General features: G+C 47.2%; 1 protein-coding gene across 4 annotated transcripts in view; it reads left to right on the top strand.

Moving 5' to 3' along the window:
* HIPK2 (homeodomain interacting protein kinase 2) overlaps positions 1–12423 on the top strand; it is a 143272-nt gene extending 130849 nt beyond the window's left edge. For all 4 annotated transcript variants that reach the window (XM_052790678.1, XM_052790674.1, XM_052790675.1 and 1 more), the window contains exon 15: positions 1208–12423. In XM_052790678.1, coding sequence (XP_052646638.1) covers positions 1208–1675 — 468 coding nt within the window. In that variant the 3' untranslated portion in view covers positions 1676–12423. The remainder of the gene's footprint in view (positions 1–1207) is intronic.
* The last annotated feature ends 5389 nt before the right edge of the window (positions 12424–17812 follow it).

Genomic DNA, 17812 nt, shown 5'->3' with positions numbered 1-17812 from the left:
CCAGGGAGCTCCCCAGGAGCTTCAGTAAATAATGCCCTTTTCACGTACTGCACCTGGGGCCTCTCTCTTCCCTGAGGTGAGGTAATGAGAGTAGTGAATTTACAGCACAGTTACCAACGTTTCAAGAAGACAAAGTCTGGAGAGCTCAGAGGACAGTGCTGGTTTGCATCCAGAGCTGGATATAAGCAGAACTGTTTGGGTTTGGGTTTGTTTTTTTTTAATTAATTTGGGGGAGAATAATGTCCCCTCCCCGAAAGGTGGTTGAAATTTAAAAATTTAAACAAACTTGAAACAAAAGTGAGTGAAAATGGAGGAAGTGGGCGAGATGCTGTTTCCAGGAGTGGGGGAGGAGTGTGGCTGCCGCATTTCAGACCACAATGACAGCGCAGGGAGTGCTTACAAAGAGGATGAGAGGGCTTGGAAGAATAAAAGGGAGTAACACGGAGCATTGCCTTTCTTGCCTTCTAATTCCTACTTTATTGGTTATTTAATACTCTGACTACAAATGACCGGGAAAACTCCTTGATGTTACTGTGCAGTGCAAAAAAACAACTTAGAAAATCCCTGAAAAAGTACATTGCTCCTGTCCCGCTGCAAGAAGTTGCCTGTGCTCAAGTAATTATAGCCGATTACATGAGGGTACCAGGCACCTTCAGGATCTGATCGAGCCGAGGGTTTTATCTTTAAAAAATAAAGTAGTTTTTTTTACTAACCGAGGAAATGATAACCGCAAAGACGCAAACTGAGCAAAAATAAATTGCCTGTTCCGGGCGTAGTTAGGCAACTTCACTCCCCTAAGCTGTCAGCGCACCACATTTCATCGGCAGAGAGTTCACCAACAAAAGCCGTGTGTTGTGTGAGCGACTGGACTTGCAGAAGATGTTCTTAGGAGCCGGGCGTCCAAGGTTGGGTCTTCACGGTAGCTGTGCCAGCAGGTCGTGGGTCAAACTGGGGGACTCCGTTATCCTTTTGGGGGCCATTTGGGTGAACGTATGAAACTACAGGGTCTTCGTAGGCTTGGGAGGGACCCTTTGCCGTCATCCGTTTCCAAGGGAAGGCGGTGGTGATGCTGAGGGTGTCAGGAGGAGCACAAGGGACCTTCCTGAGGCCGTCCTGGTGTCACGGGGAGGCTCCCGGGCACCGCTGACGAGGTAAAGAGCCGTCTCTTGTCTTGTAACCGCTTATCACTGTTGCTGTCTTTATCCAGGCCCAGCAGCACATCACGACCGATCGCACAGGGAGTCACCGGAGACAGCAAGCCTACATCACTCCAACGATAGCTCAGGCCCCGTACTCTTTCCCGCACAACAGTCCCAGCCACGGTACGGTTCATCCTCACTTGGCTGCAGCTGCCGCTGCTCACCTGCCCACCCAACCCCACCTCTACACATACACCGCCCCCGCCGCCCTGGGCTCCACGGGCACCGTCGCGCACCTGGTGGCCTCCCAAGGGTCGGCGCGGCACGCCGTGCAGCACACCACCTACCCCGCCAGCATCGTCCACCAGGTCCCCGTCAGCATGGGCCCGCGGGTTCTGCCCTCGCCCACCATCCACCCGAGTCAGTACCAGGCTCAGTTTGCCCATCAGACCTATATCAGTGCTTCTCCAGCCTCCACAGTCTACACTGGATACCCACTGAGCCCCACCAAGGTCAACCAGTACCCTTACATCTAAAACACTGGAATAAGGAGCGAGAGACGCACCCGTCCCGGGGGAGCGAGGCGGCCACTTTTGTACTGAAGAACGTGACAAACTAACAATGCAATGGGAGGCTCGCGTGAAACTTGAACGAAGGAGACTTTAAGAAAGAAACGAAAAAGAGGAAAGAAGGGGGAGAACCAATTCTACACTTTTTATTTAAAAAAAAAAAAAAAGAAAATGGAAAAAAAGAACAGAAAAAATAAAACAAACCACAAAAAAACAACCATTCTGCACCAAACTAGAGAGAGAGAGAGAAGCAGAAGGACCCTCCAGTGGGTCCTGTCTTTTGAAGAACTTCACCAACAGACTTTTAAAGGTTATTTTCATCCGATAGTGAGCTACATTTAGAAATTTGTTGTCCAGAACACCTAAAATGAAATCCATTAGGTTTTTAATCCAATACGTATATGGATTAGGGATTTATCCAGCATTTCAAAGGGTTTATACCCCGTATTTGCAGTGGGTTTTGTATCCCAAAGCATACATAAGGTTTTGGGGTTCTTTTTTCTGGAAATTGAAAGTGGGTAAGGGAGGTTGAGGGAGGAGGAGAAAATGTTGTCCCAGTGCTCTAAATTCGGATCTAGCACTGCTACGCTTAAACACACCTGGGCAAAACAGGCCATGCAGCACTGGTCGAGAGCAGAAGCAATGGGGATGTTTCTCCCTTTCCTTGAACACACTGGATAAATCCCTGAGAAATGCTATTCCTAAACGAGATCTTTAATAATGTATGTTGGATTTCAGTTGCATTTCATTTTTTTTTATTTGGAAATTTTCCTTTTCAATCCCTAGCCGTTTTAGTATAGGAGGAGACATTTTAGCTGCCCCCCCTCCCCGCCCCCGGTAGAATGTAGCACTATACAGGTCATATGCCCTTTTTACTATTTTCTGTTGAACTTCAACGATACCAATAGACTATTCCTCAATGTGATTGCACAAAGAAAAGTGATATAACATAGGCATGTAACAAATGTGATTGTCCAGGTATGTACGTGTGTGTGTGTGTGTGCGTGTGTGCGTGCGTGTGTGTGCAGATGCTGCCTTCTCTCTGTGGTGTGTTCCTCGGCACAGCCATTACAACTGTCACAGTCTTAGTTTTACATCATTCCCTCGTAGTGCCTTACCGAACTACAGACGCGGTTTAAGGGTTTACTTCCACTGGTACTCCTAGAAACTGACTGAGGCTAGTCGGAATTTACTCTCAGCTCTTTTTCCTTTTTTTGGGGGGGGGTTGTTATTGCCGATTTTCTTCTTCTGCTGGTGGTGGTGGGTTTTTTTCCCACGTCGTCAATCTTAGCTCACTTGGCGAGGTGTTGGGGAGGCTCGTCGCGGTTGGAAGTGCATATAGCTGGGTGTTTTGTCAAGCACTGGATGGGCTGGAAGTGACCGGGTCGGTTGTGAGACCCAGGGTGACTCCCAGAGGGTCTGGGGATTTGTTTGTGGACTGGTCTCTTTCTATCCTGTTGAAATAGCAGGTTTCCTCCCTGGAAACTGAATTCTCATTCTGCTTTTTGCCGACGTTCTCGGTGGAGTGGGAGGATAGCGTCTGCCCGCGTTGCCAGGTTGTCCTGGTTGTGCGTCTGAAATGGGAACAATGCTTTAGCCCCTGAAAGGGGGGAACACTCGTTGTTACTAACACCTCGCACTACATCTGTCGTTGGGAAGGGGTCAGGAAAGGGCTGGAGTCCCAAAGCAAGCATGAGAAAATCCAGTTGAGAGAGTCAAACTCAGGTTTCTTAAGTGAAAAGAGGATTGTAATACATCGGGCCTTACCCACCCTAACGTAGCTGTGACAGTGTGCGCTTCCCCTCCTCCCTTCTCACCTACGCCCCGAAAGATTGCCTGCAGCAGCAGAGTGACCCCAGAACCGGAGAGCACAGTGGTCCTGTGGGTCCTCCACACCGAGGAATGCTACGCGGTTGTCTGGTTTTCCGACAGGTTTCTAAAGAGAGCCTTTCCTACAGTTGGGTTTGGTTCAGAGGGGAGTTTCGCTGGTAACGACAGTTGCACTGGTGCATCAGTATTTGGAATTGTCTCTAGAGTACCCATGCCTGTGGGTGGCCTGGGGAGGAAGGAGAGAAGAGGGTTTGATAGAGCGTTTCCATGTTTCCATGAAAGCTGAAGTCTACATGGCCGCTCGGTTCCACTCTACATTTCTCTGTAACTAGAGCATGAAGTATTCAGGTATTTCACAAGATGCTGGAAAATAGCAGGTTTGTCGGCAGGGTGGCGAGGGATGGGTTCCCTGGGTGGCAGTGAGGAAGGAGGCTCTCTCAGGTGGGAAAAGCTGACAAAGACAAGCACAAATACATTGTCTTGTGGTAAGTGCTTGGCTGGCCTGGAAGAAGAAGGGATCCCGCTATGCATAGGCTGTTCAACAAGGCTGTTGTCTTCTGGCAAACCACCAAATAACCTCCCTGGTTGCCAGCTCTGGTTCCTGGGCAACCCTTGCACAGTTTTCTTCTGCCTGTCCTTCATTCCAGCTCAATATACTGTAGATAAGGATGCGATCTCCCAGCAGCCTATGCACCTTACCCCCCCCTTCCTTTGGAAAGACAACACGTCCCCTTTCGTCTGAGGCAGGAAAATAAAGCCCTGCTCTCTCTGTTGCATTCCCCTCCTCTCCCACCAGGTTGGGAGCGAGAGCGTCATGCTGCTTGTGTCATGAAAAGGAAAGATAATGTTATTTTATTGTATGGTTGTTATGATTATGATTATTATTTTATTATTATTATATTTTACTCTGGGTTTTAATTGCACACGCATTCCTTAATCTTTGTGGTTTTTTTTTTTCTCTTAGTATTGTTGTTATTGTTGTTAATTTTATTTCTCTTCATCAGTGGCATCGGAAGGGTTGCTGTGTTTGTGAAAATTGCAGGAGGAAGGGGAAACGAGATTCTCCCGAGGATGAAAATTCTGCTACTAACCTACGGGGAGCGGGGCTGCTCTGTGAGAGCGGTTACAGCCTTGAGGGATAGGAGTTACCCTCTGGGTCACATCTGCATTTCAGAATAAGTCCAGAAACATTCATTCAGAGGCCAAAACCAAGCAGCAGCTAATGTCATGGTCTGTCAGGAGAGCTGGGTCAAAGGCAGGTAAGGACCTTGGTGCCCTAGGATCCAGCTCACCATCACTTTGTTTGGTAGCACATTTATATGAGATCAAGACCTACTTGTGCTCCAGGTCATGATCATTGGGCCCTTTTGATGAACCCAAGGCCACGCTACATGTTAAGGGTTTGGTTTTCCTAAAGGAGAACGCAGATAAATGGCTCTCTGGAAACAGGGCTATCGGAGGAGCCGCGGCAGAGGCGTGAGTGCAGTTCTCAGTCCCATCACTGGATAAAGGACACTGGTGCGCACAGACGGCATTAGCTGGGTAAAGCACGGCCGCAGACAGGGCAGGGTTCCTCGCCTGCTCTTCCACTCTCACTGAAGGTTAATTGGGTATCCTCAGGGCCAGGATGCTTGGTTTGCATTTTTTTTTGTCCCTGGTGTAGATTTTCCCTTCTTTTATAATTATTTGTTGTGGAATTTTATTGAACTGTTCTGGTTGCTAAAGGTTAGATATTTATGTTTTCATTTGCATTGCATGCTCTGTTAGAATGGGGGAAAGCAGTGACTGAATTTAAACTCCATAAAAAAATGATAGGACTTCAGCAGAGACTTAAAGTTAATCATGCACTTGAGTGCTTTGCTAAAGAACAGACTTAAACCCTTCAAGTTAATTACTTGTTTATGTGCTCCTCTGGCCTAGGACTGGCGAAGCGTGGAAGGTTGCAATCTTGATCACAGTAATGTTTTACTTGTATTAATTGTATTTTCCCTGTGTACTCATCTGACCTGCTCTCCCACGTGGGCTCAAATCTGATTTTGGGGGGTGTTTGGCAGCGGAACTGTTATAGCAGCACGGGCTGGCAGCAAGAAGGGGTGCAGCGTGTGTCGGAGGAGCCACCTTTCACGTTGTCCATCCTGGAGCTGCTGATCTGCCAGCTGTAGGTTGTCAGATGATTGTGGTGATGAGACGCTGTGATTGCAGGAGATGCACGGTACAGCCGTCGAATTGCTTTGATGGTGCAACACTGTGCGAGAGCTGTGTTTTCTGGTGGGTAGGGGGGAGCTGAGCAACACCTCCTCCCTCACCTGTGTAAAGGCGTAGTATGGAAAAAGGTGCGGCACAGTTAGTCGCAGGGGAAACACGGTCGTTTCAGCAGAGGAAGCAAAAACTTTGCATGCTGTCAGTGCCCCATACATAAAAACCGCCAGCTTGTTTTGCTCACAAAGTCCTTTGGAGAGGAAAAGGGATTGGCGTGGTTGGGTTGGGTTGGTGTTCTTCGTGTGCGTGGGGTAAACGGCATGGAAACTTGAGAAGGGAGGCGTATGTTTAGATACTGGAAGTTTTATGAGTGGCTTATGGCTGGCACAGTGAAAAAGCGGTCCCTTTCCCCATCATCTCGTCTTGCATTCTTCTCGTGCGGGAAGCAGAAGGAAGCGTGGACGTTGCCTCTCCTCAAAGGTGGATGTTCAAATTCCTGCTGTGAAACCAGAGTGCAGGAGGGAGGGGAGAGAACCGCTAACGTGAGCAGAATGGAAAACTGAATGGAAGCACTTCTCACTGCAGACTGGGCCAAATCCAGTCGTTTGAGAGAGCAAATGCAATTGCATCTTCCTCGGCAGTTGTACCTGCCTGCACCCAACAAATTGGGCCTTGGCAGGTGTGTGTGTGTGTGTCTCTCTCTCTCTCTTTCTCTCTAGTAGTTTTGTCATAATACATAAAACATTCCAAGAAAGGGACACTTCTGTCTGTAACATTTTTCCTTTTTTATAGTTTCAAGGGATTATGTCTTGTAATTTGGTTCGAAGGCAATTCCACTAGCAAACTTGAAGGGCGATAAACCTGATTTTTTCTTTAACCAAAGATACTTTTTATTTTTTTAAGAGAGAGAGAGAGAGAAAGAGACCCCCACCCACTCCAGAAATTAAATGAAGCCACGTGTCATGACCACCAGGCAATGGGGATACGCTATAGAACTCCATCTTTCCTTTCTCTTCTTTTTCTTTTTCTCTCTCAAGTTTCTGTCATCGTTTCGAGTAGCTAGCTTGATGAGCAGAGAAATTCACACTAAATATTGCTGCTATCCTAAACTGTAGGGGATGCCGAAAACTTTATTCTTCTCTCATTATTATTCACATTGATTAAAGTGTTTCGGTGGCGACAATGCAGTGTGGAAATGGTGAGCTGCGTAGTGGGGGTAAGCTTCTGGATGCTCTGCATGCTTCTGTAGTGTCTCCCTCCCTGGATTTAGGATGCTGGTTTTGTTCCATGGGTTGGACCCCGAACAGTGCTGCTGTGGTCAGGCCAGGCACAGCTGGGCAAGGGTGTTGGGCTTACGCATGTGGTCTTCCATGGCTTGGCAATCAGCCCATCAGAGATCTGCAGTGCTACTTGTGGGCCAAATGCTGGATACCTGTACGCAAGGTCTGCAGAAATAATCGTTGTTGAGGGTAGGCAACGCAGAAGGGAAAAAATGTGGGAAGGGAACGATTTCCCCCTTCCTGCTGACAGTGCTGTCCCTGCTGTGGTCCCATGTGCTGTGGGAGCTTCAAAGCAGTTGATCTGCGGTCCTGGGCACTCATCCACGTCACTCCCCCATCCCCGAGTCTTGCCGGTGCTCCGGTGAGGAGGGCCTGCGTCCAAAGTACGCGGAGTCCCCGGCTTACTTCTCGTGGCCCACTTCTGTGCCTGCAAATTATTTTGCTCCCTCCATACTCGGGGAGGAGAAGATGGGTCTGCGCTGCTGGCGTTCCCCCACTGCCGTACTCCAACAAAGCTGCCTCTGACGACGATGTGAATTTCGCCCTGGGCTGCAGATGCTGAGCGAGGTACACCGTTTTACAGTGGTGCTTGAAGCCACGGTGGCGGTCCTGTTGTAGATGGCTCCTTGCTGGAGTACTGTGTTGGACGGGAGGTGCTGGGCTCTCCGGGCTGGTCCGCGTCCCCATGGTCCGTCCTTCCCACCAGCCAGGAACGCCACGACCTGCGAGTGATGCCGTGATGCCACCGCGCTCAGCACCCACCCCAGGCACGCAGCGAGACCCACCGCGGGGGCGGCCCCTTGAAGTAAGCCCGGGCAGCTTGCGGAGGAGCACCGCGAACCGAGGGCTCCACGCCGAAGGTGTCTTTTTCCCCTGTGACAACCGAAATTGCTGGGAGTGACCCCAGAGGCGGTAGTTCCCTGTGAAGAGCTGCTGATGGAGGCGGAGGTGTGAGAACCGGACCGGAGGTAAGCCGGGCTGAGCTCTGCGCGTGTCAAACGCTTTCAGTGGAAAGACATGGTTTAGAGCATTTGCGTGTGTCAAGAGTGAAATTTGAACGGTAGATTGGCTTGGTTGTTCAGAAGTCTTAGAAAGCATACTAGGAGGCTTTGTGTTCGGCATTTATGGTTTGAAACTCCTGTTTCTCATTTACGGGTTAGCTTTGTCCTTCCAGTTTTAGCAGTGCTGCTATAACAGACTATTCATGTGTGTTTGAAGATAAAGGTTTTGTTTTTAATCTTTTGCTTATCATAGTTAATCTAAGAAAGGCAATACTAAAGGTATATTTTTTTCCAAAAATGATATTTTTTACTGCACTGATAAATATTGTGACATCTCTGTTCTTAACTCTTTCGCTGTGAGAGGAACTGTGTGCAGATTCACACAAACCTTGTAAATACTTGCGTGTACTTCTGACAGCCAGGGATTTTTTTTTTCTTTTCTTTCTTTCTTTCCTTCTTTCTTTCTCACTTTCTTTCTCACTTTCTCTCTTTTTTTCTCTCTTTCAAACAAGGTTTCCTCTTTGAAACAGAAAGCAATGGGGCAACAATGCTCAGAGCAAAAGCAAAGCTTATCCCACTTTCAGAACATAGCCAAGGAGTTTTTGCAGTGCTGGCATAGAGTTAATATTTAATGCCGATGTGTTTTGATTTTATTTTTTTTTTCAGCAAACTGTTTGGAAGGGAATAAGACAGGTAGAAAAGGTTCAGTCTGAAATTCTGATCAGAAATGTTACCCATCTATTTTATGGCATCTCCAAGCTTTCTTTTGTTTTCTTTTAATTTAAAAAAAAAAAAAAAAAAAAAAGGCTTGTTGCAGGCTTGCTCGCCTGAGCTCTAGGCTAGCCAGCAGCTGTCCCGGGGACACCTGGTGCTCTGGGACCGCTGGCTCCTTTGGAAGCAAACCCACTGATCAGGATTCTGGATTCTGATTGCTTCAAAGTGTATCCCCCGGTACCACGGGATACCTTTGGTTTTTTTAAAGAAGGATTTAGATACACTTATATTACGCAAACTGTGACCTAATGGCAATAATTACCTCAAATGTGGGCATTCATCCTGGTTTTAGCCTTTTTGAAAACATGTAGCCAGCTTGAACTTTGATTCAAAGACTCTGAACTCCATAGGGGCGGAATAGCGATAAATGCCCACCCTGGTCATTGTTGCTTGAGTGAATTCTGAAGACAGTGAATCTTTAAAAAGAAAAAAAAAAATTAAACCAAGGAATAGATTACTCTTTTATGTATTTTAATCAATTGTGATGTTAAAATGCACATGTAAGTATATATGTTTATAGCTACTGTAAAATGCTTTGGCCTTCTAGAAGATATTTAATGAGTCACATTTTAAACCAATATGAACTGAATAATAGACTGTGGCTACTTAAACAGTTTTCTGGCTACATTTTATAGTTATTACAGTGTTTTATAGTTTACATTTAAACTGGTACTTTTTAAGGGAAATCTTGTGTTTGTAAGTGACACCTTCAAAAACTCAATACAGCTGCCTCTTTTTAATTTCGCCCGTTAAAAATGGAAAAGTACAAGCGTGTCTTTAATATGTATATTCTGTTTTGAGATATAACATAGTGTTGGAAAGTCAGTCCAGAGATCAAGTAATCCACTGTATTCCAAAGTCTGGTTGAAAAAACACTCCACACACTTTGAAGATTTAGTCCAACAGATAAGCTATTTGTTTTTTCGCTTGTGTTAATAACGTACTTTATCAGGCTCCTTGGGTTGAAGCAGGGAGCACGATACTAAATTCACTGTTCTATGTAGGATCCTCATCTGGATGAAGATACCCGCGTCAGGAGAATGAAGGATATTCAAAGGAAGGATTGTATTGTACTGTTGATAAATCGTTAGCCAAATGATTAATTCCTGAGTTAGTGAATGCTTGTTTTATTTTGGGGGGGGTTGTGCGTGTGTGCGTGCATGTGTGTGTGACAGCCACTCAGAGGCAATGCTGTAATTTGGCTTCCATCTGTTCACCCCTTTCTTACAAATGATGCTTACCACCACAGAAATGTTTTGAACCAGTAAACGAAATACAAAGTTCACTGACCATCTCCTTGTCAACTCTGTTTTCTCAGCCCATGCTGGTTCCTGTCAATGCTGTTTCCCCGCTGCTGTTACCCTGTACTTTGCATTTTGATATATCACATTCCCCCCTCCCCGGTCTCGCTTAGCTGTCTAGTTTTGTCTCTTGTGTTCTTTCACTTGGGTAACCAATGAACACGGTATAAATGTCTGCTGGGCAAAATGGTACTTTGAGGTCATGAAAGTACAGGAATTAGCATTTAAAAATACGTGTGTGTCCATCTGAAGAACGAGCTTCGGTCATGGAGCTCAGGTACTCTCGGAAGGGCTCCCTACGTGTTTCCATCACGCCTGATGGGGCCGTATCCGTCAGCTTAGAGCAGAGGTAGTGATAAGGAGCGATCGGCAATGCTTTGCAGTTGGGCGCCTGTGCTGCTCCCAGTACAATCAGCAGCGGTGGGGCCGGGGGAGCGCAACCCGCCTCCTCCTCCTCCTCCCTCAGCACCATGCCGGGGCTGCCGTGCCCACCTCGTCATCCACATTACCAAAGCGATAACGTATCATACGGCAAAGCCAGGACTGTCAGCAGCACTCGGGCCAACTGGAAAATGTCCACCCTTTCTCGCCGTGCACCGCCACCCAACCGACGTGCTTTGCTGCCCTCGGCACCTGCCTGGTCTTCTGTTCTTGTGGGGGGAGTCAGACCCGCAAATACCAGCACGCTCAAATGAAGGAGCCACAGAGTCTTGTTCAGTACTTTGGCTTGCAGCTTGTTAGGCGAGAAGGGGTTTCCGACACTGGCAACACACATCCCGTAGGATCTGGATGGTTACATATAGCACCTCTGCCCTCAGCGAGGAAATAAAACGCTTCTGCAATGCTTCCACCTCACGTGGTTACATACAACACTTCTGGCTTTTCTTCCCCCCCCCTTTATCCCGTATGTGTTTGAATTTTTTTATTTTTTTTTAATATTTTTTTGCTCTGTATTCTTCTTGAAATGAAACTTCCACGGATATTCCAGGGCACAACCATTTCAGGTGTAAAAAAGGATCTCCTCATCCCATGTTTCACCAACAGAGCAATCGAGGCGTTTTGGGTACCAGATTCTACTTGGGCAGAACCAGAATGTAGCCTGTATCTTTCATACCAAATCAAATTTCTGAAAGGAGAGGAAGTGTCATTAATAGCTTTATTAAAGGAGTGTGTGTGTGAGAGAGAGAGAGAGAGAGAAAGAGAGGGAGCGAAAAAGAGAGAAGAAAGAGGGGCATCTCGGAAGGTGAAGAGTCTAGACTTCAGGTAGTTAAAAATGAACCAATGGGTGAAACATTTTTTTTATGAGCCGTAAAATCCTTTTAAAAACAGGAGGGGGGAAATGGAGGGAATGTTTTATGCCTTTCAACTGCCCACAAGCCCAGCGTACTCTGGATGGAAAGTGGAAGTTAATATACACTGCACCAAAATTGTTAAGGGGAAGAGAGGGGGGGGGGAAAGCTGTGAAACGCTATCACAATCGCAAGGGAAAAGATGCTCCTGCCCCAGCTCTGGATCTCGAGTGGTTCTTTCTCTACAGTATCATCTCAGCCCAGTAACCCCACGAAAGCCCTGAGCCGTTGTGTTCCTTCACTGTACGGTTTCTGTAATAAGAGTGTTAATCCATGTTAATCTTTGTGAAAATTATTGTGTGCAACAGTATTTTCTTGTGTACTGCTTTTTTCCTATGTGAATTGTCCCTTTCTGTTTTCTTTTTTGGTTTTTTTTCCTTCCTTTTTTTCTTTTTTTTTTTTTCTTTTGGTAATATGTCTTTCTTCTTTAAAAAGAAAAAACAAAAACAAACTGATGTGTTGTAGACCTATATGTAACCTATTCCTTAGTCTCATATTATAGGTATGTTATAAGAATGGGTATTTTACTTGGCTTTAGAATGTTTTACAAGAAAACTAATTCTTAACCAATCAAGTTCTTGCTACTAAAAAAAAATGCTTGTGTTTTTCATCATGACGTTGTGTGCTTCTAATTAATAATCATTTTCGTTGTAGAAAAATGGAGTGAATTTATATTAGTCTTGGAAACTAATAATAGCATTGTAAATTTATGAGATGATTTTAACAGAAAATACATTATAGAAGAATATAGTTATTTTAATTGTAATATTACTAACTGTAGGGTGAGAAAGGAGGTCCCGTTGTGGTGAACTATGTTATAGCTTGTTATTCACGGTTTCTTTTTGATCATTTTTTCGGTCTCTGAGGTGAAACGAGTTATTAATCAGAATTTGTAAACTCACATATGCATATTGTATATGTGTAGAAATGTAATCACACTTTGTCTTGGAATTACATTAAACTGTTTTAAGTCACTGCAAAGTTTGTGCGTCTGTGTGTCTCCTCGCTAAAGTTTGGTCTGAACATTTGGTTAGTTTTCAGTTACTATTATTTAATCTCCTCAGTCTATTGGAAAAACGGTAGTAATAGTATCATTAATAATGAATAGTTTTCCCTTCGAGGTGACATGTTTAGATTTGTGAGGTGTGTTTTCTTCCCAGGGCAGAAGAGCTCAGCGTTCGGATGTCCAGCTCTGGGCTTCCCTGAAGCACAGAAGGCTGCTTGGAGCTGCCGTGTTCAGCCCCATCGAGAGCTCCCTGCTACGTCCCGCTGCGCTGACTGACGTGCGTGGATCGGCTGCAAACATCAGTCTGGTTTTACTTTTCTTTATGCCCGAGCCCTCATTTCATTTGCTCCCTGTCCTTTCTTTGCCAGTTCCCAGCTGACCTGTGAAAGGCTTATATAGACATTAAGATGCTTAAACCACCACCTATTGCCAATAGCGGTACCTGCCGTTTGAGCTGTGCCTGATTTTCACCCCAGGGCTCGCTCAGGAGCGAGCTGGAGGCATGTCTGCAAAGGGTCCCCTATTACACCATGGTGTCACCTTGGAGGAGGCGAATGGCTCCTCAGCAAGTCCTCTTAATGGAGGGAGAGTGAGCCCTACCCGGTTTTGTTGCTGACCTTTCCCAGCGTGGTGACTCAAGTGCCAGCTACCGGGTTTCCTGGCCTGCGGGATTCATCTCACACTACTTCAGCCCCCCCGTTCCCGGGGATGGCTGGAGGGACGTTCAGTGGGTTGTACCGGGCTGCCTACGGTACGGGGCCACGCTTCGCGTTAGGTGTCTGACGAATGGCTTCTGCAAATGCGCGGTGACTGCCTGATGGCACTGCCCGGCACTGCCCGGCGATGGGCTCGCGTCGGGACATAAACCTTCAGGTAGAGCAGGAAGCTTGTTTTATCAGCGAGTGCCGGCAGCGCGGCAAAGGCCCCTTTCCGTGGGCTTGGTTTTCCAGCCTTCTGTCTGAGGAATCCCTGGAATAAGCAGCCAGCATTGCGGAAACTGTTGCTGTGAATTTCTAGGTAGATACGAAGCTTTTGGTAACAAGAGGTCATGGGACCTTTCTCCTGGCTGCCTTAAACTGGCTGAGACCCCAACTAAGCAAAAGCAATTAAAGCTGTAATGCCTGTGCCTGTTCAGCAAACCAATTAAGTCTGTGTTTAATTTAAAATCGTGTGTCCTATTAAACTTCAAGCTTTTTAAACATATGCTGACAGGTAATTGCATGATTAGGTGCTCTACTGGAAATGGTGAGTTTACTGGGTCACGATATAAGGAAGAGACATTAGTGAATGATCTAATCTCAGAAAGAGCTGTAAATCCAGAAGAGCTAGATTAACCAGTGCACAGTTTCTCCATGTTTGTATCGTCTTACGGTGTCTTCTTTTTTGTTTCTTTGTTTTGTAAAACTTACCTATAAAACTGTAAAAAATATTTGTCATTCTGTTGTCCAAGACCAAAGATTAAAAATGCATTGAAGTTGGAGAATGTACTTTCTGACCATCTTTTCCCAGGAGGGGAAAATAATTTCTCCATTTCAGCCACCAGATAAAAGGATGAGAATGGTCTTGGAGAACTCGACGCCACCAGTGGCCCAAGCCTGGCCTCCAGACTGCCCGACACCAGGGAATGGTCTGCAAGTGCAGGCATTTCCCACGTTTCTCCTTGGATCAGTCATTTATCTGCACATCCACCTGTAAATACTCCTGAGTCCAGTTAAATGTAACTTGGTAGGCATTTTACTGAAACCCAAAGGAGCTCTTACTGGCTAGTAGGAGGCCAGGACTGCCCATGCCTCTTCCACTGGCACAGCTGGTCACAAGGAATTCGTCCCCCGTTGCCCTGAGCTCACTCAAAAGATACTGAGTGCAACTCGCACGAGGCTTACGCTGTCCGGCAGGTCTCGGAGAGCCCAGCCCGCTGTGGAGCTGAGGTCAGACCCGTCCCTCCCTGTAGCACAAACCCACTGGAGCTGCAGTAACATCAGCGCCTGGAGAGCATGAGCCTGAGCAGCTGGTACAAATTATCACCACCAAGCTTGGGCCAGTCCGGCTCTTTCTGAGCCAGAAGGAATCTCTGCTGCTGCTTTGAGAGTGTTTACCTTGGCCAAACTGGTTTATTCAAGGTGGGTAGGGCTCTTCCTTAAAATGGGGAGGGTGGGGGGACACACCGGCATGGCGTACGCATAGCGGTGCTGCTGTTCTTGGCATGTGCCAAGAACAATGTGCTTTCCAATGCAGCGGCTATGTTTTAATTCTTTGGCGTCCAAAATTTGGCACCTAAATATGTATTTATACATATGAGGAGAGCTTGTCTGACTTCCAGTGCTGCTCTGCCCTCCTAGTTGCTATTCAATTCAAATGAAACTGAAAAAGGGAGACTGGAAGAGGGAGGGGAATGGTCCTGCTCTGTGAAATGCAGACTGTTGCCCTTTAGTCACCTGTGCACGTGTGTCAGAGCTCCACAGCAAACCCGTGCTGGAGCTGTGGACCTACATCTTGTAAATTCTTGTGTCTTCTCTTTTTTACTATGCCGGTCAGGCCAGGGCAAACATGCCTGCATCAGCGTTTCCTGCAATGTGCTTTCCCTTTATGTTTTCTCCTGCGAGGTGGCTGTGCAAATAATGAGCAATAAAGGCTGTTATTTAAAGGCCCCCGCACTGCACTGTATATCAAAGTCTCTGCTATTTGGGGCTTTTGCTCAAAGGGAAGCAGCCACGGGAGGAGCTCGATGCGCGGATCCTGAGCCACGCTAAAACCCATTTGTCAAGGCAGCAGGCTGGGACAGGAGCAGGCTTCTCCAGGCAGCTCTGCCATCGCTGTGCCAGCCCCAGGGACCCAGCACTCCGTGCCCACTGGGACTCGTCACCCCTGTGTTAACCCTGTAACAAGGTCCAACAAAAAGGCACGCCAGGTAGATAAGTACATTTAACTGCAGGCTGTATTTGTGCACAGACCTTTCTGGACACATCCAGACATGTGGTTTTGGGGTGCAGGAAGCCACCAGTCCAGGAGGCATCTGGAACACTTTCCATTTGTACTTGGACAGCATACTGCTTCTAGTGTGTGAACTCATTAAATACGAAAAAGTCATTTTATTCCCCCTTTTTTATTCCAAGCTCATAAAAAAATAATTAAAACTTGTAGTAAGGTCACATAGAAAAAAAAAAGGGGGGGTTAAGTATGATTGAAAAGAAGGACTGACTTACTGTAGTTCACAATATCGTGACTGGACCCTGGAGACAAAAATTCCCAACCTCTCCAGACACTCAAGGACAGTCTGAAAACCAGAGAGGAATTCATGCATGCACAAAGAGCGAGGCTGCTACTGAATTGCTCCCCCACAGACCAGGGCCTGGGTCACAGCTCCATCACGGCGCTGCTGGGCTGCTTGAGAAAAGCTCACTTTGTCTCTCTGAGGGTGTTTCTTCTACCCAAATATCCTTGATCTGCCTCTCTCCTTCAGGCAGCAACAGGCCTCCTCAGGAGTTTATGGAACAGGAGTGATAGGAATAATAAAGGCAGGTCTGGAAGGAGATCGCAGGAGGCATCGATGAAAGTTCAACCATACTTCACCTGCACGTGCCAGAGTATTTGTCTGCCCTGTTCTTAAAAACATTATGCGACGTGGAGACCCCAGTCGTCAGAGCTCTGCTCTCTTCTGTGTCAGTGAGCCAATGTTCCTCTGCTAGTCACGTCCCCCTCCTTATCCCGGCTTTCCCTGGGCTCAGAATACCCCCTCCTCTTTTTTTAATGACCCTTGTGCAGCATGATCCCATTTCTTCACCTCTCCCCTCAGATCCTTTGTTTTCTCTCAATATTGTTTTGACCCCAGCATGTGTGTGTGCATAGTTTAGCAGAGCAGGTGAAAGTGAAAGGGTGCAGGGTGGGCTGGTGCAGCCTGCAAGAGGCAACAGTGTGTAGTGGAGGGTGACGGGAACAGCAAATCCCATTAGGCTGGGCTGGTTTGTTGTGGGTTTTTTTAAGGCTTTAAATTAATATAATGAATGACTGTGCACGGTGACAAGGCCTAGAGACACTGATGGTGATGGCTCACTATTCAGCCTTGTGATAAGCACCTCTTTGCCTAGCGTGTTTGTTTTAACCCTGCACGTGTGTGTGCCCCAGTAGTGTTAAAACACTGGCAGGGAAGAACCACAGCAGCTGGGAATCCTTCCCCCACATCCATGCAATCCCCCCGGCTGTGTCACTTGCCCCAATCCGTCACGCTTTCCACCCCCTGCCCTTTAGGCTGCCTGCTAAAATATGGAAATATGGGTGCACAACATGGACCGATAAAGCAAAGGAGGTAAAAAAGACCATGTGAAGGAAGGGGAGAGCACCACAAGGCAGGAGAGGGTCTGGTGTTACTGGGAAAGGTGGATAAAGGGGATGAAGTGTTCTGAGACGGGACATGAGAGGAAACTAAAGAGAGCTGAGTGGAAAACAGGCAGTGGGGTGAAGAGGAGGAGAAGAAACTAGCGATGTAGATGCAAAAGAGAAAAGATGGGATTTTCAGAAGCAATGAGCTTCCACCGCTCTAACCAAAATGCAGGAGACTGGGTGAGGGTGCTCAACCCCCTGAAAAAATCAGGTCCCCTCTCAATCAGATTTTTCCACCCAGCCTCTGGAGCAGCACTCTTCCCAGTGGGGTGTGCACAGGACAGTCCTCTGGGGTGCCGGGAGAACATATTTTTCTAAGAGCGGAGCCGTGACCCCATCGCCCCCGGGCACCGTCACCGGCGGGCACCGAGTCCTCCCGAGGCCGGCAGAGGGCACCCGGCGCCCGCAGCCTCCCGCCGCCCCTCGCCTCGGCTCGGCTCGGCTCGGCTCCCCCAGGTGAGTGCACGGTACACGCTATCAATACCAAGAAGTGAAGGGATTTTAAAATCCTGTCTTATTCCTGCTATTGAACTGCAATTAGGTGGCACTGAAAAGTTAGTCGTGGCCGGTGGGCTGGATGCTGTACATCCGTATGGAATAACGCAGGTCGGGGGCTAGATGACGTTTTGAAGTGCTGAGCACGGCAGAAATATTCAAATCTATGGGTGTGAAGGAAGGCTGGGTTGAGATTAAGACAGTTTAATAAGTAAAGAAGAAAACCTACAAGTGATGCAAGGGCAATCGCTCACCAACTCCCACCCGCAGACCAATGCTCAGCCAGTCCCTGAGCAACAGCAGCTTTGGAATCTCCCCCTTCCCACCAGTTTTTATTGCTGAATATGACGTTATATTGTATGCAATATCCTTTTTGGTCAGTTTGGGTCAGCTGTCCCAGCTGTCCCACCCCAGCCTCCTGCTCACCCCCAGCCTACTCGCTGCGGGGGCAGAGGGAGAAACGGTGAGAGCCTTGACCCTGGGCAAGCACTG

Source organism: Harpia harpyja, chromosome 6 (genome assembly GCF_026419915.1).
Source record: "Harpia harpyja isolate bHarHar1 chromosome 6, bHarHar1 primary haplotype, whole genome shotgun sequence".
In the NCBI taxonomy this organism is placed as follows: domain Eukaryota; kingdom Metazoa; phylum Chordata; class Aves; order Accipitriformes; family Accipitridae; genus Harpia; species Harpia harpyja.
Note: the sequence above shows the minus strand (reverse complement) of the source record. Positions and strands in the feature narration are given on the sequence as shown.